General features: G+C 37.6%; 1 protein-coding gene across 1 annotated transcript in view; it reads right to left on the bottom strand.

The window, feature by feature from the left end:
* Positions 1–27569, bottom strand: part of LOC140237734 (endoplasmic reticulum aminopeptidase 1-like) — an 81761-nt gene that overhangs the window by 13226 nt on the left and 40966 nt on the right. The window contains exons 4-9 of the mRNA XM_072317660.1: positions 21663–21783; positions 15105–15259; positions 14050–14163; positions 12629–12763; positions 8337–8477; positions 4765–4949 (exon numbers count right to left, since the gene is read on the bottom strand). Of these exons, the coding sequence (XP_072173761.1) occupies positions 4765–4949; positions 8337–8477; positions 12629–12763; positions 14050–14163; positions 15105–15259; positions 21663–21783 (851 nt within the window). The remainder of the gene's footprint in view (positions 1–4764; positions 4950–8336; positions 8478–12628; positions 12764–14049; positions 14164–15104; positions 15260–21662; positions 21784–27569) is intronic.

Here is a 27569-nt window from a genome sequence, read left to right as displayed (position 1 = left end):
GAATCTAAATATTTGGTCATTGTGAATTGCGCCCTCAACGGCCATGACAGCCATTTTTCAAAATGGCTGTCTAATGTGCCACTTCTTCGATGATTTTGCAAATTTCAGAAGGGAAAAGTTAATAACATTTTTCCCATAAATGTTAATTTCATTCAAAATGAATCTAGATATTAGGCCATCGGAAATTGCGCCCTCAACGGCCATGATAGCCTCTTTTTCAAAATGGCTGCCACAAATGCCATTTTTTGTTAAAAAATGCAAATTTCAGAAGGGAAAGCCAATGGTCTTTTTTTAAAACAAGCTGGAAATTACATCCAAAATAAATCCAGATATTTGGCAATTGAAAATTGCGCTCTCAATGGCTACGGCAGCCATTTTTTTTTTTCAAATGGGCACCATATTTGCCATTTTTTTTTCAAATGGGCACCATATTTGCCATTTTTTCATTAAAAACAAATGCTTATTTCAAAAGGAAAAAATGAAAAAAAAAATGAAATTTTAGTTATAAATGGGAAATGATATTTAAAATAAATATCGATATTGGGCCATCGGAAATTGTACCCTCCACGGTCATGACAGCCATTTTTCAAAATGGCTGCCATAAATGCTATATTTTTGAAAAGATTTACTAAAATCAGAAGAGAAAGTAAACGAGATTTTGCAATCAGGTGGGAAAGTACATTCAAAAGTAAATTTATTGGGCCATTGCAAATTGCCCCCTCAATGGCCATTTCAGCCATTTTTCAAAATGGCCCCCATGAATGTCTTTTTTTTTCCACAAAGGTGGAAAATTACATTCAAACTGAATTTGATAATAGGCCATCCAAAAGTGCACCCTCAACAGCCATAGCAGCCAAGTTTTAAAACAGCTGCCAAGGATGCCCCCCCCCCCTTGTTTTGCTTTGTTTTTTGCAAAAAAAAATTGCTGATGTCAGAAGGAAAAGTCAATAAGACTTTGCAAACAAGTTGAAAATTATGCTCAAGAAATTAATCTAAGTGTAAAGTCTTCTTAGAAGGCGCCCTCAAGGGCCATGCTGACCGCCATGGATGTCTGCTTCTTTCTTTTTTCTTTTCTTTTCTGGAAAGATTTGCTAATTTCAGAGAGAAAACCAGTGAAATTTGTACATACCTTTATGTTTAAAATCATATTCAAAAGAAAATAATATATGAGATCATTACAAATGGCACCATCAAGGTCCATGGCAGCCATTTTCTAAATGGCCACTATAGATGCTATTTATTTCTTGAAAATATGATAATGCCACAAGAAGACAATATAATTTCTTGTGCAAATTGACAAAAGACATTCAAATAAATTCAAGTTTGAATTTGAAGTTAAATTTAAAATGAAGATATTGAGCCACCATTTAAACATCGTCCCAACGGCTATGGCAGCTCTTTGGTAAAATGGCTTCCACACACTTCTTATTTTTATTTGCTTATTCCAGAAGGAGAAAGCAATAGAATACTGCTAAACAGCCATTGTATCTAATGCAATCTGGTGTTCAAAGAAATGTAAATTAAAAAAAAAAAAGGTTTCATTGATGGGTTAGTTCTAAATTCATGTTTTCAGTTTAGTCCTAATTGCAGTATTTCGTGTGTGACGGCTAACAATATGGATATCAAAGGTATATGTTTTATGGAAACATAGCAAGTAGATTAACTTTTTTTCGTGAAATGAAAGGCCATTTTTTTCGTATCTGTTTTAAGAATATTTAGGCAGTTACATTTTAGAATAGATACACGTCATATATCCCATATATTCAATGAAATGGTGTTACTGTCAAAGTTAACACATGGCGCCATTATCCCTGGATATTCATATTACGCTTTTTCGGAAATCTTTTATGTTTGCCACCTAAAATATGCATTCATCATTGGTGAGATATAATTGTTAAGCATTTGCCTTGTTTATTTCAAATGTTCCTCAAATGATTTCCGTAACACCATATTTCAGATTATATAATGTCTCTGTGAGTATTCTACTGTCCTCTCCTTCTGAATTAAAGCAAATTTTCAAGACAAAAAAAAAGGAAGTGCGTATTGTAGCCATTTTGACAAATAGCTGAAATAGCCATTGAGAACACAGTTTATGATGGTCCAATGTCCAAACTTCTTTATATGTATTGTCAACTTCCGCCAAAAAAAAAAAAAAATGTTTACTGTCTTCTTCCGGCATTAGGACATCTTCATTAAAGAAGAATGGCATCTATGACAGCCATTTTGGAAAATGACTGCAATTACCGTTATAAGCATTCTTTTTTTCTTCTTCAAAATTTGCGAAGGAACAATTTCTAGAGTTAATGCAATCTAGATATATTGTTTGATTTTAAACATGATTTTCAATTTATGTACACATTTGTTGACTTTTCTTTCTGAAATTACCATTTTTAAAACAAAATGATTATGACTATGGCAGCCATTTTGGCATATGGCGGCCATGGCCGTTGAGGGCAGTATTATAATAATCTAATACAAATATTTATTTCAAACATAATTTTCAAATTGTGTGCGAAATCTTATTGACTTTTCCTTTTGTGCAATCAGGAAATAAAAGAAAATGGAATCCATTGTGGCCATTTTGAAAATGGCTGCAATGGTCATTGAGGGCGCTATTTACATTAATGTAATACATAGGCGCAAGATATATTTCAAACGAAATTTTTGAATTGAGTGCAAAATTTCACTGTCTTTTCCTTCTGGAATTAGTAAATTCGGAGAAAAAGGTGGTATTTATGGCGCTGAGGGCGCAATTTGCGATGGCCCAACATCTGAATATATTTTGAATTTTATTTTCAACTCGTTTGCAAAATCTTGTTGATTTTCCCTTCTGAAATTTGTTGGTTTGGTTTGGTTTGGTTTTATTTTCCGTCATAAAAAGCATACAAATGAAATATCTTTACAAATATACAGAGTTTACAGAAATGCAATGTTATACAAACTATACAAACAAGAGAAAATTAATATCATTAAACGGTACGAGTATGAGTTTACAGACAGCGAACCGAAACAATAATAACAGAGACAAAGTGATAGATGAGATAGTGGAAAACGGCTGGAAAACCCATATTCAGCGACACTGTTATAGAGTCACTGGTCTTCCATGGGGACCAGAAGAAGAAGAAGAAAAAGAAGAAGAAGAAAAAAAAAATATATAGAAAAAAAAAGTGGGAGGAAAGAAGGTAATATCGTCTTGTAATAACCATAATGATATTCAATATCATCTTCTCATTCAAATTAAAAATCGATATACAAATCAAAATAATCATTAATTATACATACTTCATACAAGACAAAATCTTTGAATTGTTCATAAAATAGACACCATTGAGTCTTATTCAGTCTAATTGTTTAACAATAATCGCTTAAATGTTACAATTGTTGGGCAGTTACGAATACAAATGGGAAGACTATTATGCAACTTTATACCTCTATAAAAGAATGTGCGTTTACAACTATTTGTTCGAGGTTTTGGTAAAGGAAGATTGTTGTATCGAAAATGATAGGGTTTTTCAACAAATGATATATTTTTTTGCACATTTGTACATTTTTATTAAAAAATGGCATTTATGGCGGCCATTTTGAAAAATGGCTGCTATGGCCGTTTAGGGCGCCATTTTCGATGGCCCAATATCTTAAATTATTTTACATTTTATTTTTTCACTTGTTTGCAAAATCTTACTGATTTTCCTTTCTGAACTTTGTAATTTTTTTTTGCGAAAAATGGCATTTATGGCGGCCATTTTGAAAAATGTCTGCCATGACCGTTGAGGGCGTAATTTACGGTGGCCCAAGATCTAAACTTATTTTGAATGTTATTTCCCACTCGTTTGCAAAATCTTATTGATTTTCCCTTTTGAAATTTGTAAATTTTTACGAAAAATGGCATTTATGGCGGCCATTTTAAAAAATGGCTGCCATGGCCGTTGAGGGCGCTATTTTCGATGGCCCAATATCTGAATTTATTTCTAATGTAATTGTCAACATTTGTGCGAAATTTGGTGCTTTTATCATAAAATGCACAATTCCTCTAATTTTTCAAGCTATGCCGCTCCACTAATACCAAATCTACACATATAACTCTTTTATTTCTTCAGTAACAGATACCTCAGGTAATTGAAACACACTTCACTAGGGTTTTTAGGGCAGTCTCTTATTCTCAATACAATTACAGGAAAGGAGTGTCAAATCAAATGGCAAATACCCTAACATCTATGGACAGTAGAACTATATTACTGTTATCATCATCATCATCATCATTCCTTGTTCTGCTCCGAATCAAGTTTGGAGTTAAAGTAACACTGACTAGAAAAGCACTCAGAGAGCACAGACCCCCGCCAAGCAGCTCATTTCCACCTACACATGCATGCAGAAAAATCGACCTAATTTCCAATATAAAGCCTTTTGTATACGTCATCAGCTTCCATCCACATGGCTGCGGCACCTCGCCTGAGCAGAGCACACGCTTAGAACCTCAAACCTCAAATACACGCAGCTTAAACTCTGAAGTACATTGACCCTGTCTGCAATACGATTAAAAAAATCCCTCAAAAATCCATAAAACTTCTCGGATCACTACATCTGTTAATCAACTGTTCCTCGTGTCATTATCAACTTTTCCTGCAAGTTTCATTCAAATGCATTCTCAACTTTTTTTTAGTTATTTTGCAAATGGACAAACCAAGATCAATGAAAAAATAACTTCCTGCCTTGGTGGAGGTAAAAATGCACCCACTATGCAGGGAGTCAATGGTGGGAGCTCACCCATAGGTTGAATTAAACTCCAGAGACGGCTCGCCCCTGGGGTAGATCAGAAACCGCTGCTGGGTGACGGTAACCATTGACCCCTTATGTGTCATGTTGATCATGGGGAAGCCCATCTGGAGTGTCCATGTGTCCATCATGTCTGCCACATCCACGCCATTGCCGCTCTGCGCCTTGCTTGCCACCTAGCAGGGAAGAAGAGGGGAATTCATTATCCACAATGAATGGACGTCAGTGTCTGTGGCATGATGGCATTAATCTTTAGAGGATTGTGACATAGAGGGCAGCATATAGTTTCTGGCAACTGAGTGCGTTTGGTGGCTCACTCTATTTTGTTGGAATATTCACGATCAAGTGTGCTTGGTGGATCGTTCTAATTTGTTGAGATAGTCAGGATTTTGGTGGGATTTTTTTGACTTTGTTTAGTGTCTTTTGCTCACTTTGCTCAACTGCTATTATTTGGTGAAAATAAAGTTAGGGGATTTTTCTGGTTTGGAATAGTAACTACCATATGAAAATAAATGAATGTCATGAAAAAGGAAAACAATGATATCTGATGTCAGAATAACGGGTCACACTTAAAAGTACTAACACAACATTACTCATAAATATTTGCTGGAGAAGAAATATGAAATAATAAGTTTTCATTATTCCCCTCAAACCCCTATCCACCCTCTAACATCCACCCACTCCCATTAAACAAAAACACATCTACAGCTTGTCCTGGGGAAAAAAAACAACAACAAATGAATATATAATAGAATATTTCTCATTATAACATTCAATAATAACTAGACTCGGAATTTGTCAACACTGACAAATTAGGTGATCCGATTTATTGGGAAATCAATGATTTGAGTCCAGATCCCAATAGGCATGACCATACAGGTTTCATCTGTGTTGAGGGGACATTGGCCATGTGATGTTTGATTTCTCATTTAGAAAAGGGAGTCAGACCTGCCATCTTTGGTACCGAATTCCGTATGCACTAACGAAGATACAGAATGAAGTATATTTTGACCTTTGACCCCATTTTGCACACCAAAGATGGCATCTGAGCAAAAAGTGGTTATTTTGTGAAATGATTCTTGTAACATGGTCTTTGCGTGTGCAAAATATGGGAAAGTTAGGACAATTATTCACCAAGATACAGGATGAAACATTTATGACCTTTGACCCTAATTTACATACCCAAGATGGTGTCCGATCAAGTAGTTGTTATATTATGAAATAATGTACTTGACATGAACTAAACATGTGCAAAATATGGGGGTGATAGAGGCTGTTTTTCTTGAGTTATTACAGAGAAAGATGCAAAAAAGAAAGAAATATCTCAATACATCGAAGATAAGCTTTAATTTCAACCAAGTTTTTTTTAACATGATCCCGACATAGTATGAAAAAACAAAAGGCACACTGACGATAGCGCAAAGTCTCAGCTACAACATATTAAAATCTGGGAGAATTTCACCGAAGGGTAAGTGAGCTAGTGCTCGATAAGGACAATCATGTCAACTTTCACATCTAGAAAAATTCCCTCCCATAGAGATAACACGTCATAACGAAGGTACAGAAAAAAGTACATATGACCTTTGACCCCACTTTGCACAGACAAGATGGCATCTGAGCAAAAAGTGGTTATTTTGTGAAATGATTGTTGCAACATGGTCTTTACGTGTGCAAAATATGGGAAAGATAGGATATGTATTTACTAAGATACAGGATGAAATATTTATGACCTTTGACCCTAATTTACATACCCAAGATGGTGTCCGATGAAGTAGTTGTTATTTTATGAAATAATGTACGTAACATAAACTAAACATGTGCAAAACATGGAGGTGATAGGGGCTGTCTTTCTTGAGTTATTGCAAAGAAAGTTGCAGAAAGAAAGAAATATCTCAATACATCGAAGATAAGCTTTAATTTCAACCAGATTTTTTGACGTGATGCCGACATCGTATGAAAGAACGAAGGGCACACTTACGATAGCCTAAAGCCTCAGCTACAACATATTAAAATTTGGGAGAAATTCACCGAAGCATAAGTGAGCCAGTGCTCGAGAAATATAGTCATGTCAATTTTCATTTCCAGAAAAACTGCACTCCCATAGAGATAACACGTAAACTGGTCAAATTTGACAAGATTACTTTCAATCCATTTTTACGAGGTGATGCCGTTATCCAATCAAAATGTTGTTATTATATTAATGAAAGAGCATTTAATAAGCTACAACATACTGAAATTTGTGTGAAAATCGGCAAAGTATAAGTGAGATACGCTCGAGTGAACTTGAATTTTGATGACGTCATTTTGAAAATTTACTTCTTTTATTCTATTAAGAAATTTGATATCTTTTAATCATTTTTTCTGCATCGTCAACCCATGAAATGACATGTACAACTCATCAGCTTTTAGAATATGTAAAGAAAATGGGGGGTCACCGTCCATCCTGACAAGTAAAATCGGATTTAAAATTGGCGGTTTTTTGGCATAGTTGCACTGTGTATCGCCACTGACGCGTGCGCGGAATTTCAACTTTGACGGGCCCGTATGACGTCATATTGAGTCGGATTGACTTGAAACTTGGTAGACATCTTCCTTGACTTTTCAGGCATTCGATCAATGTGAAAAAACGGGAAATTTCTATTGCATATGAGCTGTGCGTGCGTATATGCGCGCGCGCGTACGCGCCCGTCCAATTTTTTCAATTTTTCGAAAAATGCTGCAAATGGTCTGAAACGTGTGCAAAATAAATTTGAGCTCGATTGGAGCATACAAATATTTTAACGCGCGCGTACGCGCGCTTTTTAATAATAAATATGAATTTTGATAATATGAGTAGAATGCCCTTGACTTGAAATATATGTGACGTAAATTTCATTGAAAAATTCCTTTCCATTAATGAGATATGAATGAAAATGTGTTTTCCTATAATGACGTCATAGTGACGTCACGGTTGACCAATCACAATGATACATTAGATTTGTCGTCTTTGGGACATGATACATATATGCTATAAGTTTGAAATTGATACACTGAGAACTTTCTGAGTAAGTAGATGCACAACTTTTGTCCAGAAAGAAAGAAGAAGAAGAAGAAGAACAAAGAATCCGTACAGATACAGAAGGTGATCCGAGAGGATACTCGGATCACCTAACTAGGAATATTTTGGGTATCATTGAAAATTTATCATAACATTGCATACTACATATAAACACAGTTTATTAGTGTGGTGGCTATGCCTGAACAGCGTGTGAAATTGTCATGTTTCCTTGAAACACCTCTAAAACCTGTCCACATCGGCATGTTGTGATTGTGCACCTCACATCCATTTCCGATACATATTTCCGTAGGAAGAAAAAAAAAGTGTCATCAATATCTTGTTAGACTCTAGCAGATGGATCTTCCAAGAGAGGAAAGTGATTTCCTCCAAACTCTTTACCACCTGGCATGTCCCAATTTCATTCTCATTTTGCCACTAATTTAGAACGGGATCCATCTCTCGGAAAGGCACCCCGCTCTCTCCGACCAACATCAATTTAAAAAAAAGCAGACAAAAGTGCAGTCACCTCTGAGATGGATGCCCAGAGGTCCGAGGTCCTGGCGTTGCTGAACTTGTATTTCTTGAGGTAGGCCTGGATGCCCTGCATCATGATGTCCTGGGATCCTTTCATCAGGAAGCTCTGCAGCATCTTCAGGATGGTGGCTCCCTGAAGTCAGGATGAGGCAACATGTCAAAAACTTGGGTCAGAGACACAAATTGGTCTGTCAGTGTCTGCTTTGTCATTTCTTCCTGTGCTTCTATCCTTGTTTGTGCTGTACTGTGTGTTATGCAAGATCATAGAGGGTTTTGCACACACTACTATGGATCTACTACTGTGAAAGTGGACATTTTTGCCTGAGTAATTTTTTTTTTGTTTTTTGTGCTCTGCCCAATAAGATAAATGTCATGTTTTTTTAATTCTGCAGAATCAAAACGGTAAATAGTGTTAGATATAACAAGGAAAATATACATGTGCTTTTATTTTTGTGCTAGTTTCTGGTCGCCCGAAATGCATGAAAATTTCTACATCACACAAATTTCCACTTTTACAGTTTATTATGTATCACTGGTGATGTCACGCATCCCATGCAGCATGCCGTTCTTTACTATTAAAAGTCATCTACACGTACATCCACTCAGAAGTATGCCACATGCAATTAAATTGCTGTATATTACCAGGGAGGTGGGATATGATGACACAATCCTTCCTACAGCCTTTCTACCACCAGAGAAGCATATAACCATAATATGCCTCAGACATGACCATTTTGGCTGCAAATTGACTCTGGTGATCAATTGAAAATCAGGACCTGTCTGGAAGTCTGCTGTGCAGTGACTGGCATACAAACTACGGTAGAGCCACCTATCCATGCAGAGATGTTGTCTGGATGCTATTCTTGTAACATTCACTTTATACGTATCAGGACTGTTTTATCGGAAAATCAATTCTTTTCACTCAAAAAACAACAACAAAACAACCAGTTTCCCTAATGATGAATACAGATTACTGTTTATTTGGTTCATTACTATGAAATTCTGTGATGTTTTTTAGTGTTCTTGTTTCTACACAAGTACATTGTAGGACATACAAAGATTAATGCATTACATAATAAATGGCCCCTTCACATCAGCAGCTGAAACTAATTAAGAAAGTGAAAAATATGTTGCAGGTGAAAGTACTGCACAATATCAGGCACATCACTCTGTCTATCTTCAATCTACTTCAATGAGGGTGATTAACACCCCCGCCCCTGGTGTCGCTTTATAGTATGTGATGTCATGAGGGCAATGACGTTAATACCAAGTTTGTGCATTTGTCGAATTGGAAACGGAATGATTTTAGCTTCCTGTACAATTACAGAGTTGACACTGAGTTCCACAAGGTTTGGGAAAATAGTGGGGTTACCATGGCAATGCATTGTCTGATACAAACACAAGGGACATTTTGCATAACTACACTTAAAGACCATCATACACACCAAATTTGACCTTCATAGCTTGAATGGTTTATTTTGATACAAAAATGAGCGGTTACCATGGCAATACATTTTCCTTAAACTAACACATTGGTGTCTTGCAAAACTACACTTCTAGATCATGATACATACTAAATTTGACTTTAATTGCTTGAATGATGGAAAAGTTATTCGATCTGCAAGGTTTTGGTAAAATTGTGGTTACCATGGCAACGGTTTGTGTGACAAACACAAAAATTATGTGTTCCACATCTATATCTCAGGGCCATAATGCCTACCAAATTTGGTTTCAATTGCTTGAAAACTGTGGAAGAAGTTCACTCCACAGGATTTAAAAAAAAAACAAGGAAAAGTAGAAATTACGCGGTGCGTAATATATGTCCCCGCCGGAAGTAGCATTCAGTAGCAAAATGTACAATATAGGTAAAAAGATGAAGGTCAAAGGTCAAAGAGGTCAAAGGTCAAAATTCTATGTAGAAGTTTTGAAGCCCTCACCTAGTGCCATCACATAAAGCAAACGGAATCGAAATCGGGTTAGAAATGGCGAAGGAGTAGCATTTTGTAGCCAATGTACAATATAGGTAAAAAAATCAAGGTCAAAGGTCAAAGAAGTCAAAGGTCAAAATTCTGTGTAGAAGTTTTGAAGCCCTCACCTAGTGCCATCACATAAAGCAAACGGAATCGAAATCGGGTTAGAAATGGCGAGGGAGTAGCATTTGGTAGGAAAATGTACAATACAGGTCAAAAATCAAGGTCAAAGGTCAAAGAAGTCAAAGGTCAAAATTCTGTGTAGAAGTTTTGAAGCCCTCACCTAGTGCCATCACATAAAGCAAACGGAATCAAAATCGGGTTACAAATGGCGAAGGAGTAGCATTTTGTAGGCAATGTACAATATAGGTCAAAAATCAAGGTCAAAGGTCAAAGAAGTCAAAGGTCAAAATTCTGTGTAGAAGTTTTGAAGCCCTCACCTAGTGCCATCATATAAGGCAAACGGAATCAAAATCGGGTTAGAAATGGCGAAGGAGTAGCATTTTGAAGCAAAATGTACAATATAGGTCAAAGGTCAAGGTCAAAGGTCACAACTGAAATTCTGTATACAAGTTTCAAAGCTCCCATGTAGTGCTATCATATAAAGCAAACAGAATCAAAATCGGGTTAGAAATGGCGAAGGAGTAGCATTTTGAACATTTTGATCACACACGGACGCACACACGGACACACGGACGGACGGACACACGGACGGACGGACACACGGACACACACACGTACGGAGCCCGTTTCATAGTCCCCTGCTCGAACTCGTTCGGCGGGGACAAAAAACATGCCGTTACCATGGCAACGCATTATCCGATACAAATACAAGGGACATTTTGCAAAACTATACTTAAAGAGCATCATACACACCAAATTTCACCTTCATAGATTAAACGGTTCAATTTGATACAAAAATAAGTGGTTACCATGGCAACACATTTTTCTTATATTAAGACATTGGTGTCTTGCATAACTACACCTCCCGATCATGGGAGGGAGGGAAGATAATTATGGGATGACTGGTGACAAAGAAGGAATAGTACATTGACTCCATCAGTGATGAGAGAGTCATGAGATGGGTATCTGTATTCCTCAAAGAGGTTCTATATAATTATGTAATAGAGCGCGCGCTCGCATACAGAAGCGGGGCCAATTGAACGACCCGCCGCCATTTTCAAAGAGGTCGACTACCAGAAGACTGAACCCGGAAGTGCCTATAGTAATACACGTAAAGTACAGTTTCGAAGATGGGGTTGGGTTGGAAAAATCATTCTAATTTTAAGGAAAATAAATATTTGTCCATATGCCTCCGGATTTTGTAAGAGAGATATATTCTCAACACAGTATACGTGTTTTGATGAAAAAAGGACTTGCTCTAATGTGTCAAATATGTGCCTTAAATACATGAAGCCAAAATTGCCAAACAGGCATTCATGCATTCATACTACATACAAAGATTGCAGAAAGGTACAGTGTATGCTCTTTGGTATGGGAGTACTGATTTCACATAATATATGTCACTTAGAAACATCCGACACACATACAACACACACTCCCACACACATACAACACACATTCCCACACACACCCACACACCCACAGCAAACACACACTCACACACCCACACACATACGCACACACATGTACACACCAAACCACATTTTTTTTTTCAAATTCCTACACACACACACACAAAACACACTGTGTATTGTGTGTGTGTGTATGTGTGTTGGAATTTGAAAAAAAAAAAAGTGGTTTGGTGTGTACGTATGTGTGCGTATGTGTGTGTTTGTTGTGAGTGTGTGTATGTTTGTGGGAGTGTGTGCTGTCTGCGTGTGGGAGTGTGTGTTGTATGTGTGTCTGATGTTTCTAAGTGACGTATATTATGTGAAATCAGTACTCCCATACCAAAGAGTATACAATGTACCTTTCTGCAGTCTAATGCATGAATGCCTGTTTGGCAATTTTGGCTTCATGTTAAGGCACATATTTGACACATTAGAGCAAGTCCTTTTTTCATCAAAACATGTATACTGTGTTGAGAATGTATCTCACTTAAAAAATCCGGAGGCATATGGACAAATATTGATTTTCCTTAGAATTAGAATGATTTGTCCAACCCAACCCCATCTTCGAAGCTGTACTTTACGTGTATTACTATAGGCACTTCCGGGTTCAGGCTTCTGGTAGTCGCCCTCTTTCGTGCGCGCGCGCCACTGTTCAATTGGCCCCGTTTTCATTTGTACGCAGTGAATGGTGAGCGCTTACTCTATTACATATAGAACCTCTTTGGTATTCCTCTACTCACCTTGCTGTAAGAAATGGCATCAAAGATTTCACTGATCTCATTGGGGTTGTTCACAGGGACTGAAATGGGGTGTGAGTTGGCAAGCTGGTCCTCTCTCATTGCTACGTGGGTGGAATCCAGTATAAACATGTCCATCTATACATAAGGAGGATAGAGATAAAGAACACGATTAATAGACAATATCTGGATGCATGAGCAGTGTATGACAACAGAACTATGGATATTTATGATACTGTATAATCTGTTAAATTTGCGAGGGTTTAATTTTCGTGAATTTTGCGATTCACTGTTGGACCGCAAATTCAAACAACATGCAAAAAATGTTGCCATGCGTTATGGCAATAGTGCACTTATGGTAGCCTGGATGTTAATTCACAAAAATAATATCTTACGAAAGTGTCTGTGACCTCCTCATTCGTAAAAAATATCTTTTTTGAAAATAAAAGCATATACAGTATCAGAAATATGGTTATCTGATGGGAAATGAAAAGCAGAGGCCACCATCAAAAAGAAAAAATAAATCAAATTCTCTAAATGCACTTTCAACCAAATCACATGTTTACAGAATTTTTAGTGTGCACATCACTGTAAATATGCTACAATATACTGACTGCACCGTCACCTACTGTCGCAGCACATCCCATCCCAGTTAAGTTTGGAAAGAGCTGCTTCAGGGATTATCTTGGCAAAATTTCAAGTCCTTTTACACATCATTACAATGAGGAATGAAATCATGAATGTTACTAGTAACCCATCCAGAATGATATTATCAATGGAGTCTTCATAAGCTTTGCAATTAGACTGGGAGGGGGAACTTTATAAAATTTGGCAATGCTATAGATATAAAGCAAGGACACTACAAAGAGCTTGATAGATAGAGATTTAGCTTAAAGGTGGGATCCACCTTTTATTAGGATCGCTTTGTTTTACTGTTTTGAATATTACAGCCATTTCGAAACCAATTTTCATTAATTAAACTCTGAATTCCTCTGAAAAGGGTATGCTCTTTAACATTTCATAAAGTGGTGTCTAATTATCTTGTGAAACATTAAAAGCTGAATCCCCATGTCAACCAAAACTATACCATCCTTTTAAAAGAAAAGCCAAATCCCTATCTCTATTCTCCATTTAGGACCTAACACCTCAGGGTAATTTACATAATGCAATTAGTGCTCACACTAATTCTTGTGAGGCAATTACCTGGCTAATCAACATAAGGCAATTATACTGTTTCAATTGAAGATTTGCTAATGGGGAAAGAGCCTGTACGATGATATCAATACAAATGCCAACTATACATTCATGTTCAACATAGATAATACGCAACAGCCACAAGCTGACTAATGTCACTCTGCAAAAGGTTGTCCACTTAAGTTCTTGTTAAAAAAAGATGACCACTTACAGAAGATGAAAGCTCTCACCATATGCCATTCTGGCTGAAAATGATTAGCTCCAATGTACTCGACAAATGTTGCAAATCCTTCATTTAGCCATAGATCATTCCACCACTCCATGGTGACCAGATTACCAAACCACTGCAGTCAGAGAAAGAAAATAAGAACAAAACTAATCATAATGAAAGTCACACCAAGAATATGGACAATAGATTGACATCGATGCTTTCAAAACTCAACCAAACTTTCCCAATAGCCACAATAGAATATTAACTACAGAAGAATGAGTCTCAAATGCTTTATCTCATTTTGCAAGTTTTTTTTTTCTTTTCTTGTCAACATACAAACATGATTTTACAGGCAAGACTGTAGAGCAAAAGTTTATCAGCAATCATGTATCGGATGAATACAACACATCTCTAGCCTCATGTTAATGATTATAGTGACTAAAGCCATGACTTCATAAACACAATGAACCATTTATTAGTTATTTGATACCAGACAGCTAGTGTGTTTGTGGGGGTTTTTTTCTCCAATGGTTCCTCACTTTGATCACATGAGAAGATGCGGAACTAATTTGTTTTAGAATTCACTGACAAGACTATTTTGTCATTAAATACAGTGGTCCAGAGGTGACGTCATAAACCCACAAATTTAACTCTGAATATTGATAGACAGACAGAAATGAAGGAGAACAGAGGAGCTACAGCTTAAGCATAAGTTTGATATGCTATGCAGCTTCCAACATTGCATACAAACTAAAACCAATGGGTGTTTTTCATCAAACAAGAATGACGATATCATCAAAGTGTTTGCTAGAAGAGTAGATACGCATAAGAACATGGGGTATGGGGGAGGGGGAGGACAGAAATAGACAACAGAGGGAAGGGAAGGAATAGAGATAGACATAGACGGAGAAGGGGAGGGGCAGAGAGAAAGGCCCAAGGGAAAGAGAGAGATGGAGAGAAAGGGAAGGAAGAGAAAGATATAGAGAGAGATAAGAGAGAGAGAAGGAGGTGAGGATCTGTTTATATATACACCTGCCAGCATTATTCAACACATCTCATCCGAGGAATAAATACCTGGTGAGCAAGTTCGTGGGTGATGGTGACAACGATCCAGGATTCTCGTCCCGCCGACGTCACGTTGGGTTTGTAAAGGACGGAGGCTTCGCGGTAAGTTATCAGTCCCCAGTTTTCCATGGCTCCAGCGGAGAAGTCTGGAATTGCTATCATGTCTTGAGCACCAGATGGAAAAATACACAGAGAAGTTTTGTATTTAAGAACACATCATAACTCATGACCAGAATTACACAACTTAACATACAATCATCAGTGTCATTATTATCATTACCACCATCATTATTACCATCATCATTGTCATCATGATAAAACTTCGCATGATGATATTCATTAGTATATCTCTTCATCAAATGCGTGTTCTTAAATCCTTGTGTATATACTACATACTTGGCAATATATTACTGTATACACCCAGTGAATATTTGAAAATAAAACTTCACCACAAATGATTTTGAACACTTCTTGATCACACACAGATAAATGTTTCATGTGTTTTCTCAGGCGTAGGTGATATCACACATGCTTGTTTATAACTATATAACATTACGACTATTAACCACGATCACAGCAAATGCATCTACGAGAATCATTATCAATTTACTAACACTGAATGTGTCATTAAAAAGTTTTGACTGAAATCTGATTTGCCATCAGCTTTCTATGAAAAAATTTTAAAGACATATCTCTCATACCCCCCAAAAAAAACCACCCCAAAATAAACACAACAATCTCTTTTGTGTACTTTTGGTCATTTCAATTCAGTGAAGGGTGAAAGTCCATTACATGACAGTGCATCAAAAGATATTCTACATATTCTTTCATATTTGACAGCAAATTAAATTGTAATTGGTGTTTCCGCATTGGCGTCCCAATACATCATGCTGCTGGAGAATGATAATTCATTGCCACAGTTGTGTTGTAGTAACTGTCAATGTTTAATTGCTAGGATTCCCTTTAGGATTCACTCTCTTTACTAATTACAAGGATAGTGGTCTGGCATAAATGATTGACCATTTCTCTTACAATAGGAATAGTGACCATCTTGCATCATTGAAGCACTGCTAGTGCAAACCCCCGTCTGTTGATGATTTACTATGCTATCAGTCCAGGAGTGAAGATGCCAGTTCGCTAAAATTGAATTACGTAACACTCTCACTTCAATTTTTCTTCTCCCTGCTTTCTCTTCAGAAGGATAATGGTATGGCTCAAATAACTGACCGTTTCTCTTATGACAAGTTTCTGTTGTCAGCAAAATTGACCATCTTACTTCACTTCAACGAAACACAACTACTGTGAATCCCGCCAATTGATGAATTACAATGATACCCGATCAAGGAGCAAAGATTCCTGGTTGCTGAAATTGAATTACGTAACACTCTCACTTGAATAAGCAGGATATTATCTTGTCGGGTCATTAACATTGTAGTGGTTATCGACTGGCTGCGTACAGAGTGAGTGCAGAGTGTATCTCTATGACATAAAGTATGCATAATGTCATTCAAGGGTGCTAAAATATTCATTGGACAGACCACAGCAAGAAGCAACGGGAAGTAGTAGTTGCTGTCAAAACTTTCATTACCACTCATTTTATTGGCAAGAGCAGTTAAAGGGATCGTATAGTTTTGGTTGAAACCTAATTAAAGGTTTCTAACATTTTTTTGTGAGATAATGAGAAACCCTTTATGAAATATGAAAGAGCATGCAATTCCATGAGGAATTCAACATTTATTTGATGAAAATTGGTTTTGAAATGGCTGAGATATCCAAAACAGAGCGATTCTAATAAGTGTGGGACCCACACTTTATTACGATCGCTTTGTTTTACTTTGTTTTTGGATGTTTCAGTCATTCCAAACCTGATTTTTATCAAATAAACTTTGAATTCCTCTTAAAATGGTATGCTCTGTACTATTTAATAAGTGTTTTCTTGGTATCTCACAAAAAGTTAAAAGCCCAATTCTCATCTCCACCAATACTGTACCATCCCTTTAAACAAAATTCTTTTTCTTCATGTTATGTCAATATCAAAGTGGTGCACACAAAAAAAGAGACAAGTGAAAATGATGAATATGTTTCATGTAAAATTATTTTGTACACACACACAACTTTTGCAATGCAAATATGGTAGAAAGCAACTTGATTTTGATAAATACAATTAACAGTATTCAATAAATGTCTCATCGAAAAGTATCCTGAACCAAATACTGGCTTTCTCAGAATCAGAATAGCATAATCTACCATGTAAATAAAAACTAAATGTCAAGAAATCTTCCTCTTAACTCTGTTCAGGTACATTGTCTCATGAGGCATTGAAGTATTGCCTTTGAAGATACATACCTATATTCTCAATGCCCTTATTTTTTCAACCCATGTTGAATGTTACAGGTACACCTATTTTGAGAGGGACTCCCATTTTGATATGGTTACCACTACATTGTAGAAAGGAGTGTGTCATCCTTCAAATGTATCACGTTCACCATTTACTAAATTGCCATAAGCCTGCTGGAAATGTCCCCTCTCTAAAAGGCTATTTGAACAAACATCTCCAAGTCAGCATCTCACAGTTTTCTAACACCTCTTCCCCCCCCCCCACTTACCGCCTCCCACATTTACTGCCTCCCTCCCTTCCACCCCACCACACCCCCACCCCACCACACCCCCACCCTCACCCTCACCCCCATCCCCATCCCCATCCCCATCCGCTATCTTGTCATCTAAGCTTCTCTACCCTTTCAAGCCGGCATCTTTCAGCAGGTAGTGGCCCTACTATTTTCCTGGAAAAAGTCTTGCCTATTTTTGAGGGGGCTTGAGAGCAACTCACATCACACTCCTTCTAACTGATTGTGTTGGATGCATGCTGATGAAGATAGCTCTTAATCTCTAGGTGTCTAAACAACACTGGCCCACACAAAATCAATCATGTTCTTGGCTCTTGTCTGAGACTGTGGGTCTTTGGGGTAGAAGTTGTACAGTTCAGTATGAGAAAGTTCAGATTGGAACATATCAGATGTAATAGCAATTATCCTTGAATGTGATGCCTGATCTTAATTCTTCCTGGTCTGGTTAGACTGTCATTTTAACTCGAATTGAACACTAAACAAACTGACAGGGTAACATGATACTGTTGATTGGTATGTAAATGGCATACTAGATTTTGCAACAACACCAATTTCTCATTCCACTCCTAGTTGATAGTATTACAGCATCAACAAACACTATTTAGACAAGCAGAGTACTGTAAAAGTGAAACATTATTTTTCCGCACTTTGCAGGACCAGAAACTAGTGCAAAAATAAAAGCACAGAAATATTTTTGCTTGTTATATGTACTACTATGTAACATCTTCATTCCATGGAATAAAAACAAACAAAATTCATTGTATTCAGCAGAGCTTGAAGAATTACCCAAGCAAATATTTCCACTTTTACAGTATCATATATGTAAAATTGCAGCAAATCTTTCACGAAGTGTGTGAAGCTGATTACTTATCTATTATATATGGAATACCATAAATGGTATGCATTTATTATGACTATCAATTAACCAAGTGGATTAACAATCTTAACACCGATTTGTGATCCTTTCCTCTTTAAGGATTTAAAGGGATTTTGCCATCTTTGAGTAAATTGGTAAAGTTTACACTAGTCATCTCCTTTCACTGCCTACCACGTGTATAAAATATGATGCTATTGCACAACCGCATGAATTTCTAGCATGTCCCTCTAACTTCTTTTCTGCTCCTTTAAACTGTGATGCTGGTGATGAGAATAAATGGAAACATAATCAAATAAGTGCATCAAAGTGGATTAAAATATTATCACACAGCCTCCTAAACTGCCATGCCACTCAAATTGTCTACCCCTTGAGGTGCTCATGTACTTTGCTGTAACTTGCAAAAGATACATCAACATTGGCATAATTTGGGGTATACTTCCCAATTTTTCCTTCTGTTATTGAGTGCAGAAAACTGCAAAAAAAAAAAAAAGTGTTCTCTTGGCAAAGATATCAGGTGTTAAACTCCACCTTTGTTTTTCATGAAATAGCATGCTGTGTATGGACATGTACTGGACTATTTCACAACTTACTCGACATCTTCGGCGCTATATTCACATCTAACTCTGATAACACACAAAAACACATACACATACACACCTTTCTCGTTCACACCACTCTTTCTTTCCACACACAGCATTACTGGCTTACAGCAGTCATGCTGTGCTACAATAGGCAAAATGATTCATATGATGAAAAAAAAAAAGTCAGGATGAATAGGAAACAGGCATTATTCTATCTGACCTTCAGGATTCATACCGAGATGAAATTAACTTAATGATCATCCCTACCTGAAATGGCAGAGGTGTTGTCATGCATACAGACCAAATAATTCATTGCTTTATTCTTTCTCACACAGGGCATCTTCAAGCGACCTACTTAATTCATGATGGAACGGGGTAATGATTGCCCTACGGTCAAATCCTAGTCCCGACTGGCATTCACCTAAATGCCATAGGTTCATCACTTACAAGTAAGAGGTATCAATCTTAAACTATGCTTTAAGACACGAGTCTCAGAATTGGTTGCATTATGGCAGAGCGAAAAAGCAATTGAGAGCCGGCGCAAGGAGAGAAAGGATTGCGATGTGTCTCGCCTTACGCAAACATGGTCTTTCGAGCAAAGCATTCCGGCCGGACTCAAAAAGGGATTGTCTACGGTGATGTTATGACAGCGTGGGTAATGTGGACACACTCGCTCGCAATGTAATGACTGCCCAACGGGGGGCCCCCGGGGTTGACTTCTTGATCAGAGCTTTCGGGCAGCCGAGCAGTAGCTTTGAAATCAAATCTAGGAGTCACTTTGATATGGTATACTAGTTTGCAAAAAAGGATACATTCACTCGGCGTACATGAAAACAAAGTAATGTGAAATATTGCTCAAAAAATGGACTTCATTATTTCTACATTTGGTGATGACTCACTGTCAAAAACATACTAGCTAAACCTGGATTATTGGAGAGTATGTCCCCCATCTTGCATCTCCTCACATGCTTGTTTCGGCACATGCCATCTTCATGTCAAAACGTGATGTTCAGTTTTGAGACATGCCAGACATTTTTTGAATGTTTTCTAGAAGGAAAGGTATTTCCCCTCACCTTTAAAGAACCACCCCCACCCCATCACATACCCCTTTGCATTAAAACAGAAGAAATGGGAACAGTGAAAGAGAAAGGATCCTCAAGTAGAATTCTGGGTCTTCAGCGTAATCGGAGATGATCAGCAGACGGGAGGGATGAGTAATAAAGTCATGCATTATTCGCAGTATAAATCAAGTCCAAGGCACGACCAGCACACGTACTCCGACACCTAATCTCGCAACAGCGATGGGAGACAAATGGATGGGGCAGGCATCGCTTTCACTTAAAACGAGTGTACTCGGGTTAGATTCACTTTAATCCAATAACAGCTGCAGGAACAGAAATTTGGGCACTCAAACAGAAATGCAGCTGCAATTGCACGGGTCATGAAATATGCAACGGCCAAGTTTGCCAGCAAAATAATACAGAGTCGAGCCAAATGCGCATTCTCGCAGGAAATATTGGACATGAAAATCAAGTCAACGAAACTTGAGCTGACAGTTTGGGGTTACACTCTGCTTTGCGAGCAACAATCAGGACCTCGCACACGGCTAGCAGTGACTGCCACACAGATACTAGACAAGAAATTGGTTTCTAGCATTGCTTACATCTGTTGCGAGAGGAGGGACCCTAATCATTTTTTGACACAAGATTCTCTCACACCCAACACACCAGTGCAGGCAGACTTCAGAAACTCTTAATTAAGAAGAAGAAATACTGTCACTGTTACAGTATGCCGTCTGGAGTAGACTTAAAGGGCCTATTTGATAACAGATAGTCAACTTGTCTGAAACATTCAGTATCCAGACCTGTTTGCTTCTTCCTTCTTTCAGAACTCATTCAAGAGAACACATTGACAGACTTTAATCCACATCATTTCACCAATTCATAACCGACCTCAAAACAACATAACACTGTCCTAGTGAAATCTGAAGCAGATTTGTAGCCCTTAAAAAGAGGTCATCAAGCCCAAGGGAGAATGTTGCTGCAAAAACAATCATCTTTTTATCAATTTGGCAACTTTGAATACTACATCCGCATTCTACAGGAGAAAATTTAGATAAAAGTGGTAAAGTTCATTACATTTATACAAATTAGGAAAAAAATACTCCAACAAAAATATGACAAAAAATGTGATTAATCTAATCTTCTACAATGTGTTGACAATTTAGGAATTAGTTATAACTTAAGCAATTTAGAGGCACATAGAAATGAATAATAATACATGTCCACCACTGGGCTCAAATGGTACATTTTGTTGCATCTTATGAAAATACTACCATTATACAAATTAAAATCAAAAGATAGAGTGTAAAACACTAAATACGGTTTCTTGGACTGTGTGGGTGAAATGATGATGAGACGGTGTAATTCTCATTTTCTGGACCTCCATGTATCTTTGAGATAGAAAAGCTGGCAGTCAATACCTTGTTTTGGGAGAGGGTAGTCGATGTCAAAGAGGGTCTCGTAGAATGGAATGGTTTTGTTGACAACTTCCAGGGCCAACTGAGCTTGGCTAATTTGTTCTGCTGGAGCATAAACAGCAACCTGCAATCCAAAAGAGAGAGAGGAAAAAAACAAACAAACATAGAGTTTGTGAGGTTGGGAAAGGGTTCCTTTAACAATCACTGTCTACATACATTTACACACAAATAAGCAGCACATACTATCCTAATGTAAAAATACATTTTGTCGTTATTCATTAAAACAAGCAAAGAGGAAAGACACAAAAACTAGCAAACACAGATATTCTTTCAAACTCATAGATACCTCAACTCTTCCAAGCAGGAAAAGAAGAACTGGATTTCTGAACCATTAAAGGCATTATTTACCACTTGCAGATGAAACCCAAACCCAGCCCAAGTGCTTCAAAATAGCCTTAAAATGTGAGTTAGGGATAGAAACAACAATGTATAAATGCTAATCAGTATAATCAATGTTAAAGGCATAATTTACCATTTGCATATGAAACAAAAACCCAGCATTAGTGCTTTAAAATAATCCTAAAATGTGAGTTAGGGATAGAAACAACCACTGTAAAAATTTGAATAGGTAAAATTGATGTTAAGTATTATCAAATATACAAAATTTGAGCAATAGTTATAATAAAAATGTTACCAGACTAAACCATCTACAGTTACGGTTTACTGAGAAAAATACAGATATCTCCTTATATTTTAGGCTTTACAGTGAAAATCTTCTATGATATGATGTTTTGTGGTACAACAAACCTATACATATGCATTAAATGTCATATCTTGAAAAATTTTTAAATCACTGTTCCCAAAGGTAAACAGGACCTTTAATCCGATGAGGACGGGCTGATATTGCTACAACATGCATTTCCCGTAGACACCTGCCCGAGTATACTTGGGACTCAACTTCAACAGGTTGTAAGTACACAAAATGTGAACAATAGCTATAGTAAAATTGTTCTTAGAATAAACTGTCTACAGTTATGGTATATTGAGAAAAGTAGTGATATCTCCTTATATTTTTAGCTTTATTGCCAAATTTTTATATTACAGATTGTTTTATGACACAACTGACCTATACATATAATGCATCAAATGTGATAACTCGTAAACATTTTTTCTTTTAAATGACTGCTCCCAAAGGTAAACAATACCTTTAATCCTCATCAGAGTGCACATATCGGTCTCCTTGCATTTCTTTTTTTTTAAATTATTATTATTCTGGTAATTCACAGTAAAATAATTTAGATGATATCCCTCTGAGGTACATGTATCATGATCTGGAAGCCAAACACTTTTGTTTGAACATGTGTACCCTCTACCAACAACATCTGACAGTTAAACGTTTTGTCATATCCATACCACGAGGACATGTGATGTCTGCACGCAGTTCGTGATCCTTTGCAAGAAGAGGAAAATCATACAAATTTAGCCTGGGATAATGGTAAGTACCAAAACACTCCCAACAATGCACTGGTAATGAATCTTTAAAAACAGGCTTGGAATAATGCATCTCCAATTTGCTCAGCATAAGACATTTTCCTTTCTCATCTCAAGTGCTACATCAAAATTATGTATCAACCTAATATTGTGATGTATTCAATACAAACATTTTGTTTACGGGATCAATAAACCATATTTTATTTTTACAACTTTCCAAACTTATCCCTAAGATTCTGGCAACTCCTTTCATCTTAGTCATATTCAAGAAGATATGGTACATATGTGTATATCAAATAGGTGAAGACAATCATTTTATAACATAATTCATAAAATAGCCTTCAAACAGTTTGTGAAAACATAAACTCTGTTCCTAGAAAATAAGGTTATCAAAGTATGATGCTACATCTGATATGGGTAACACTACATGGTCTTTAGAAAATTTCTGTCACTCTGTTTCATTGTACGATATCAAATTGGAAGTCCAGACGTTTTTCATAATTTCACATCATGTAGTACATAAATCGACAGATCCACGTATAGACTTATGGAATTTATCGTGGTCCTTGAGCAGATAAACGAATACTCTGAAAAACCTGAAACAAATTACAGTGAACAAGCATGATGACATAGTAGGAGACCTATATATTCTAGTAATGTAGCAATGTAATTCCTTTACCATACCACTTGCTTACCGAGTTCGGTCCATGTAGAATTTATGCATGCTGTCTTCTTTTGTTCAGCCTCCTTCAGCATCAAGTCATACATTCTTATGTGAAGCTGCTATGTCATCATCCTTGTTCATTGTGGGTTTTTTTAAATGAATTTTGAAAACATTTTTATTCCTCATCGCAATCACTATATATTACAAAACTTGGTAGCAAGTATGACCAATTTGTTCAAATGCTAAAGTCTAAAAATCATCCGGAGGTCTCCTTTAATAGAAGTTGAGACCAGTGATGCACTTTTGAGAAGGTATTACTGACACCTAGCACTGCCTAGCAGCTAGGTGTAAGCAAAGAACTACCACTTTGAGATATCTACCCAACTACACCACATAGAATCTCGCCTAGTCTACACACAATCAGACCAAAACACAGTTTTGCAATCCACTGATAAAAGCTACCAGCTGACAAACTCACAAGATAGTCACAAAATTTAGTACCACTGGTTCTAAACTAATGAAATTTGAAGGGTTACTACTGACTGTACATTATGGGGTCTGTCATTGGGTTTCAATTTGAATCAATTTTTGAATAGATTGGAACTCCAAAGTTCAAGGTAAATGAGACCAGTATCATCACAACAATAACACTCAAATTGTCCTGAGGTCTTCTACAACTGTATTCTATGGGAGCCTCAAAATAGCTGCCTCAGCTATGCTACTGTGTTGTCACCTGTCTTGAAAAAAACAAGGATTATGGGGAATAAAATACAAATCTCCTATGAATTTGTGGACAGAAATCAAAGTTCTCTATCTGAATTTCAACACATTTTTTTTTCTTTCTTCCCCCCCCCCTTTTTTTTTTTTTACATAAGACCTGAATGAGTTACGTTTCAGGACAGACGAGTTAAGCCCTCCTTACATCCATTCAATTAATTCCTGGATCATACATAAATGCCATGTTATATGACCTTTCAACTTGCAAATGGTAACTTGCTGAATTCGTCTCACATTTTCCTTGAAGAAACAATCCGTGCAGCTCTAAATGCAACACAGGGTAGATGCTCTCCAAGTCTTGACATTCAGTTTCCTCATTACCTACGGCTATATTCTGTGACCAGTGTTTTTCCAGATCACATGTCACATACTGACTCCACATTAACCACATAGTATCAATACATGGGCCTCATTAAAAGCAGAGCTTTAAGTGCCCCTTCCCCATCTACTGTCGTAAATGAATGTCCCTAAAGTGCATTCCTCATGCATGAATTCACTGGTAAAAGGGTCCATTATTTGAAATGCATCCTAAACTCTAAGCTGCACACACATAAAAGCAGAGGTTTCCTGTACCTTTAAGAGGGTGGAAGATGAAAAACAAAGTGGGTGGGTATTTCAAGCACTACGCATAAAACAAAATGAGGGGAAATCAATCTCGTGAGGCTAGTCAAAGCATCATTTTGCTTAATTCTTTTTTTCTTCGAAGTTATAACCTGCATCTGCAGATACAGTTAGGTAATATAATGTTAGTATATGAATTTGTAATAAAATACACCAATCTGCCAAGGACAGATATGCATGCAAAGTCTTAATTCATGACTGTATCTACAGACTAAATGTACAGCATTGCCTTGGAGTTAGAGGCCATACTGCCAACAGAGGCCATACTGCCAACAGAGGAAACTCAGGGCACTTAAATGCATGTATGCAATTGAACCTGCAGGCACCGCAGAATGGTCTGTAGAAGGTACAGGTGGTTTTCATAATTTAACCCTTTGACAACCAACTCGCAGCCAGAACCCTATCTACTCTATCACACTGGAGTACATTCACAACAGCAAGGTATCCTCCTACTAGACATTCTGTAGACTACATGTAGGTACTCCACAAGGCAGGTGATACGACCTCTGCTGGACCACTGGGGGCTTGCACCTGTCTTGTAATGCAATTTACATTAACCTCCTATGACTGCTTTCCTGTACAGGTGTGCATCTAGTAACTGTTAACTCCTTCTGACCACCATTTGATGTTGTTGTTTCAAAGTGTTGCTCGAGGAGGAACAGACTGGATACAAATGACACAACCCATCAGTGAGTGCACACTAAAGATTTCTAGGGCAAGATGATGGTATATCCAACACCTTTTTCTGGGCAAGAATTTAAGAAATCATTTCATGTCGACTTGAACTCCAAATGCTTTGTGGCATGAGATTTAATTGAGATTTAATTTCTCCCGCCCTGGCTCTGTGTCTCCCGCTGGAAAGGATTTCTTACTTATTGCTATCGTATGTTGAAAAAATAAGCCTTAGATAGCACCAGAGAGCATCTAGAACCCTAGGAACTTCGCGCTTCGCACGCATCAACTTAGAGTCTCCCGTTTGCTAGGGGTTTCGGGTGGGAGAATCTCCAAAACAGAAGGTGCTTGGAGTTGGAGTCTCTGGTCATAGACAAGTTGGCCTTTTTAAACAGCCAGACAGCCCCCTCACAACGAATCAAACTCTTGCTAATCTCAAGTAATACACTGTCATGCTTCATGCCCACATATGTGTACACTGTATTATGTCCCTCGTTGAAATGCTAAACATTACATTTAATTTCTATTTCTCACAGAGTTTCATTTACCCTAGTATTAGTTACATAAATTTGTACAAGCAGAGATGGTGATAGATATAGACAGGAAGAAATTTAGAAAGAGAGAGAGAGGGAGAGAGAGAGAGAGAAGGAGAGCTGACATCCATATGTGGAAATGCTATTTGGCGAAGTACAATTCACGAGCTCTGTTTACCATGGCAACCATCCTCGCTCTTCCAGGCTTTTTCCAGCTTTTGGGATTGATGAGGGCATTGCTGCGACATTAAGCCTCAAATTCAACAGTGGAGGGACTCTGTCTTCCCCAGACGCGGCAGCTCCCCTTCCCTCGCTTGGCAGCTGAAAGTTCTTTTTTTGTCGCGTTCGTTATAAAATGCACTTCTAATCAGAAACGCTGGTGGCATTTACAATAGCACGTATGATGGGAGTCCATTGAGAGTGGATAAAAGGTGGGCAATGCCGATCTTAACACACAGCAATTACTGGCTGCAGGAAACAGAACTACTTTGAAATTGTACTCTGTGTACCCTGCAGATATGAATGAGTCACTGGCACGAGTTTGCATAGAAGCATAAAGAATCCTTGGGGGGGGGGGGAGTCTGACATATAATTGATATTTCAATCTGAGAGGGGGAAATTTTCAGCAAATGTAGCTCGTCTTACCCACAACATGGGCAGTACCTATCTGGTACACATCATGTCTTAAAGACACCCAGTCGCGAGGATACATGGACATATTTCAGCCGCGGGCGGCAGCACGTAAACTGGCTTCCGAAGTTGCTACGAAGCGAAATGTGTGTGTGCGCAAGACATCCCTAAAGCAATGTATCGCGCTATAGTATCTCGTTTGCTCGCTTGATTGATCTGAGCGCGGGGATCCCGGGAGTGTGTTTTTTTTAGACGGCACGGATTGGGGAAACTAAAAATCTATCGGGGACCCTATCCCTAAACCTAACCCTAATCCTAATCCTAACCCTAACCATCAAACCCTAACCCTAACCCTAACCCTAACCCCAACCCTAACCCTAACCCTAACCATAACCATAACCAAAAACCCTAACCCAACGTTTTTCCCATAGGTTTAACACGCGCCATGCCCCAATCTGTGCCGTCTTAAAAAAAAAAAAAAAAAAAAAAAAACGCATCCCGGGAGTACGTTTTGCGTAATGT

The sequence above is a fragment of the Diadema setosum genome, chromosome 14, assembly GCF_964275005.1.
Source record: "Diadema setosum chromosome 14, eeDiaSeto1, whole genome shotgun sequence".
Classification (NCBI taxonomy): Eukaryota; Metazoa; Echinodermata; class Echinoidea; order Diadematoida; family Diadematidae; genus Diadema; species Diadema setosum.
This window is presented reverse-complemented; position numbering and strand designations above follow the sequence as displayed.